This window comes from Pteropus alecto, unplaced genomic scaffold, assembly GCF_000325575.1.
Source record: "Pteropus alecto unplaced genomic scaffold, ASM32557v1 scaffold5, whole genome shotgun sequence".
Taxonomy (NCBI): Eukaryota; Metazoa; Chordata; class Mammalia; order Chiroptera; family Pteropodidae; genus Pteropus; species Pteropus alecto.
In genome coordinates this window covers 9228734-9234892 of record NW_006441953.1, presented here as the reverse complement: position 1 = coordinate 9234892, position 6159 = coordinate 9228734, and the positions used below count along the sequence as shown (strand labels likewise).

At 32.7% G+C, this 6159-nt stretch overlaps 1 protein-coding gene across 2 annotated transcripts in view; it reads left to right on the top strand.

The window, feature by feature from the left end:
- The window catches only part of KLHL5 (kelch like family member 5), a 47168-nt gene that overhangs the window by 1421 nt on the left and 39588 nt on the right, over nucleotides 1-6159 (top strand). Inside the window, exon 2 of one of the 2 annotated variants that reach the window (XM_025051810.1) lies at nucleotides 467-565. The exons of the other annotated variant lie outside the window; for it this stretch is intronic. Coding sequence (XP_024907578.1) covers nucleotides 467-565 — 99 coding nt within the window. The remainder of the gene's footprint in view (nucleotides 1-466; nucleotides 566-6159) is intronic. 2 annotated transcript variants of the gene reach the window in all.

Sequence of the window (6159 nt, the reverse complement as noted above, 5' to 3'; positions counted from 1 at the left end):
CCTTCAGGAGAGTTAAAGGGAACGGAGGGGTTAGATGTGGTCAAGTGGTAAAAAGGGGGCAAGGAGAAGGGCAAATGAGTTTGAAGAGAGAAAATAATGAAAACATGAATAATTTCATAATAACTTAATCCATATTCAGTCTTGGAACCTGGCTTTATCTTCGAAATGGATTTTCTTGTTAATCTGTTTAAGCTACTATAGCATATTATGTAACAAGTTAGAGCATGAATGTCATCTTTCTGATTCATCTACACTCAAGTATTTCAAAATATTTCAAATAGCTTATCATTTGTCTAGTTCGATTATGGATTCTTTTTCTTTTAAAATTTTTTTGCAGGTTTTGGTAACATTTGTAATTTGTATGTTGGTTATTATAGGCATTATAAGAGATGGAGACAAAATGAATTTATATATTCAAATATATCTTACTTGGGGATATTTACCAACCTCTTCTTCTAACCTTCAGAACATGGAATTCTGAATTGTGGTGTTGGAATAATAATAAATATAGACCAGTCATCTATAATCATTTGTGTAATGGAGAGGAGGGAATATCTTTACATAGGTAACTAGCGTATTTAATTACAAATTTTTAAAATTAGCTCTTGACTTGGCATTATCATAGGGAATAGAAGCCACTAATAATTTTAACATGGAGATCAGTTGAATTAATATGGCTTGTTTTGTATTTTCTTTCAGACTTGTTGCCATAGGAGAGTAATTTATATAATAAAAGGTTCAGGGTTTATCAGTTTTGTGGGAAACCAGAGTAATCATCTTTCCATTTGAAAGTCAATATAATGTATTAAGAATATTTTAACAATATTAGACAAAACAAACCATTAATTTACCAGCATAAATTATAAAAAGTTTAACATGTTATCTACTACCTAGAGATATTATGCATATGTGAGTATAAAATTTATATACATGTATAATCTTGGAAAGGTTATACATACATTGGTTATTATATTTCCTTACCACAAAGGTAGTTTGCATAGCTAATGATTACTAAAATTATTCTTTAGTATCCATATTGAAATATCTTTTTGGGATATTCATTATGAAAGAAAAAGATTGCCTTTTTTTGACTGAGAGATTGCTATGTGCATACTTTATAAAGTTGATATTTTTATTTATAGGAAATATAAATATTAGAAAATAATATTTAAAAAATCTAAAATAATATAATTGTTTTTTAAAATGTTAATCAAGAAGATTAATAAAGTAAATAATAAGTGAAAGTACAGTTCACATATGTAGAGACCAAACTATTTCTAAAATATTATTTCAAAAATAAAATGTAATTAAAATGTCTCTGATTTTAATGTATAAAAGGAGAAATGTGTCAAAGCAATTTAATATTCTTGATGCTTTTAAATTTTAACATTGCAAAAAAGGGAAAAAAATTTAGATTTTAGAAATGTCATTTGTGTGTGTTTTTACTCCTTCATTTTTTTCTAGATTAATGTACCTAATTCTCACATCTTCTTTCAACCCTCCAGCTCTGAATCTTTGATCTTTGTCATAAGGATGGATTCATTTATTTGCCCCCAGTTTTTTGATTAAGTGAGCAGTCTCTCTAGGTGGTTGCCTGGCTTCTGTAAACAAAAACTATCACTGTTAATGTCAAAAGAAGCTACACTGACATTCATCACATTTTTGTAAATAACTTGGGAATAATTTTTTTCTTATATAACATTTGCAAATAATAAACTCTATAGTAAACGTCTTGGGTATACTATAGATTGATATCTTAACATATTAAACACATAATGGGGAAATGCATACGATATATGGAGAATTTCTTATTTAGGCAATAATGAGATTTATATAGATCTCAAAACTTAGACTGAACTTTTCAGTTATTAGAAAAAGTGGAAGACAAGTGAACAGTTTTCCATATACAGAATCACAACACCTAAAGTAAGATCTGGAAAATTTAAAGCAGAAGTTAAGAGGCATATATATTGTTACTTTTTGATCAGTTGTATTTTAGTTAGGAGAAATGTCTGCTTGAGCCTTAGACTTCTGGTAATTTTTGCTGTCACACAGCTAAGTAATTTAAAAGTTTCCCTTTTTTTAACTTTGATTTTGGATCTCTAACCTAGCTACCTTTTCTCTGTGGGAATTATCCAAGTCATTACTTTGGTATTAAAATACAAACTTTGTTTTTTACACCATGAGGAATTTTAGACCCTAGGTAACAGAGCTGTCTGTCACCTTTTACATGAGTGGTAGGTTACTAAGACCTTAATTCAGGGTGAATTCTACCAGGATCAGCAAGGTTTACACAGTGGCTCACTGTGTGACCACAGTTTATACGTCACTTGATTTGCCAGCTTTGAAATTATGTAATTTTTGACATTTTTGATTGGGGGAAATTCATTATGTCAAATTTTGTTTATAAAGTTTAATATTTTATGTCAGACTATTTTTTTAGTCAATATGCATAAAATGTTATTGTACTTACAAATATTCAAAAATAATACAGTACAATAAAACAGTTAATACTAACTGGGTGCTTACTGTTGGTGAAACATTGTTCTAAGCACTTTAGCATATTAACTCTTCACAGATTTAATATGCTAAACAGATTTCTGAGTTAGAGTGCTACTGTTATTCTAATTTTACAGAAGAGACCAATGAGGCACAAAAAGGCTAAGTAACTTGCTCAAGGTTAGTAAAATAAAACTGCATTTAAAAAAATGAATTTTTAGAACATTTTTAGAACAGTTGTAGACTTATAGGAAAATTGCAATGATATATATGGTAGTGAGTTCATATACACCCCACACCCAGTCTCCCCTATTACTAATATATTAGTATAGTGTATCTGTTACTATTAATGAATCAATATTGATGTATTATTATTAACTAAATTCTATACTTTATTCAGATTTCCTTATTTCTAGCTAATGTCTTTCTGCTGCAGGATCCTATCCCGGATACCATGTTACATTTAGTCATCATATCTCCTTAGGCTCCTCTGGGCTGTGACAGTTTCTCAGACTTTCCTTGGTTTTTGTGACCTTGACGGTTTTGAGAGTACTGGTCAGATGTTTTTTCGAATGTTTTAATTAGGATTTGTCTGATGTTTTTCTCATAGTTGGACTGGGGTTGTAAGTTTTGGGGAGGAAGACCACAAAGGTAAAGTGCCGTTTTCATCACATCATATCAAGGATATATACTACCAATTTGACTTATCACTGTTGATATTGACCTTGATCACTTATAAATAGCTGCATTTTGAACCCAAACAATTAATATGGAGATCATGCTCACATACCAGTACGCAGTTCCCTGTGTCTATTCATTTAATCACCAAGTTCAGCTTAGATTAACCTAATAGTTAGTGATTCATTCTAACCAGTTTCACCTTCCCTTCCCAGCTAATTTTCTGCTTTTTCTTGACCTCCTTTATGTTGTCTCCACATCCATTGTTTGAACCAGTCTCTTCTGGTTTAGTTTGAAATTAAAAATTTCTACATTTCTACCATATTTTGTTTCCAGAGATGGCAAAGAAGTTCAGCTATAATGTACTTGTATCTGGGAAGGACTAATTACATTGTCTTCCCTTACACATATGCCCAAGTCATATCATGGATCCCCTTGACATAAGATATGGAACCTCTCCCCAGAAAATACTGTGTGTGTTAAATATTTCATATACAGTTCAAGGAGTTCATGAACTCCCTAAAAGCCTGTCAGTACACTCTATCAATCAGCATTCTTAGTTTTAAGCAACTGTAATTGACTGGCTGATTTAAACAGAGGAATGTATTGGAATCATATTAGTTCCCAGAACTACTGGAAAAGCTGGAAAATCAGCTTAGGGAAAAGGATAGGTACTATAGTTGCACAACTGGCTTTTATAACTCCACATTTTTAAGGCAAAAGTACCTATCTTTATGCCACTTATTGCTTATATTTTATTTTTATCCATTTGTAACTGGATAGTGAGGTTTTACATTTCTAGAGTTGGATATATTAGGCATGTGAACAATCATATATACACACACACACACTCCACATACACACTCATATGAACCTAGCCATAATATTTGGTCATTTAACTTTAGGGAGCATATTAGTAGAGAATTAGGCTAAATGATATGACAGATTTAGAAATACAGTGGTTCAAATAAGACGAGTTTATTTCTCTATCTAACAGATGGACACGTGGTAGCTCTACTTCACAGGGCAGATAGTAGCTCTGCTTTACAGTTTCACCCAGAGACCCAGATTCCTTTCATATTGTTTCTCCATCCTATAGGATGTTATCCTTTCTTTACGGTCAAAGCTTACTCAGCTCCCTCTGTGTGTTTTAGCCTGTGGGAAGGTCCAAAGAAAAAAAAGGAGGACATTAAGCAAACAACACAAGTTTCATATGTTAGTTCTGCTAACATTCCACTGTTGAAAACGTAGTCACATGGCCACAACTAGTTGCATGAGAGGCTCAGAAATGTAGTGTCCACCTGATAAGCCATGTGTCCAGTTAAAACTTATTACTGTGGTAGAAGTGAAGAGTGGTTTGAGGGTTAAAATTAATAGGTTGCAAGAGGTGAAGAAAACGGAATAGAACTCTTCAGAATTCTTTGGATCTAATTTTTCAATTAGTGATTTTTTCCCCGTATTACATAATATTTTTACTATAGATACATTGGAAAACAGATGAGCAAAAATGATAAAATAAAAATCACTGATTAGCTTGCCACCCAAAATAACCATTAACAATTTGGGGAAGTATCCTAGTATATTTTTCTATGCAAACATAATAAAAATGTGTTTTTAGAATAAAAATCTGAATTTTACTGTACCTACCCTTTTGGGACCTGATTTTTTGCCCTGATATAAATATTAAAATTAGGACTCTGATTGCAAAAGACAGAAGCCAAACTCAAACTGACAAGCAAAAGCTAGAAATTTTTGGTTCACATAAGTAAATAAAAAGCCAAGAAGAGCCTAGGTTTGGACATGGCTGGATCCAGATACTCATATAACTCTAGAAACCTATTTCTCTCCCTCTCTAGATTCTGTTTTCCTTTGTGATAGTATTTTCTCATGTGGTAGCCAAAAAGCTACTAGCAGCTAGCTTCAAGTTTACTTTTTATCACCTTAACAACCTCAGTAGAAAAGAGAGTGACCCTTTTTTTAAGAGTGCCAACAAACTTCTTGAAATTGATTCTCATTGGCCTTGTTTGGATCATGTGTCCACCCAAAGCGATGATTATTGCTGAGAGATCTGGTAACTCTTACTGGCCAGGCCTCAATCCCTTTCTCACCTTTGCCCAGGGGAAGACTCAGCTCTGCCCAAGCCGTGTGGACTGAGGTGGAAAATGCATGGTTTCCCAAATGGTAGAGGTGGATTTGTTACCATAAGTAGGAATTCTGAATAGGCAAAAACAATGTCCACTAAAACAGTTTTCCATGTCATTAAATATTCTCCTGTATCTTTTTTAATGGCTGCATCATTCTCCCATGCAGAGATAGACTTTTGTTTGTTTAACCAGTATTCTGCTTTTTTGGAATTTAGATGGTTTTCAATATTTTCCTGTTAGAAATAACCTGTGATAAACCTTCCCTGTTGCTAGATCGCTATACATATGGATGAGTATTTCTTCTGGATAAAGTCCCAAGGGAATGCACATTTTCAGGTGTTCTCAAAGTCGTTTCAGGCACATTACTGCTGTTTTAATTCTCACCAGCACTGTGTGAGAGTTGCTCACTGCCTGTCCCCTTCACACTGGTTATTATTGAAGAAAATTTGATTCTTAGAAACAACATTTAATTCTCTTTACCACAGATATTTTTGCCATGGGACCAGGAAAAAAAGCCCTTAAATTCCAAAATCAAAAAAGTATTTGTCTTGAGAAAGAAAGAGGTACCTATTGTTATTTCTTTTTATACAAATGCCTTATCCTCTCCTTAGAGGGGACAATTCCAATTCTTCCTCCTTACTCATTTAAACTCTTAAGACATGTTTCAGATCTCACCTGCTACTTGTTACCTTTCCAAACACTAGCCATACTGATCTTTCCCTTCTTGATATTCCAGTAGCAATCACATTTCAATTGGGGATGTATGAGATTATTGGTTAGAGAAATGGTTAAAAAAATAAACATATATATATATATATATAAAAACACACACACAAGT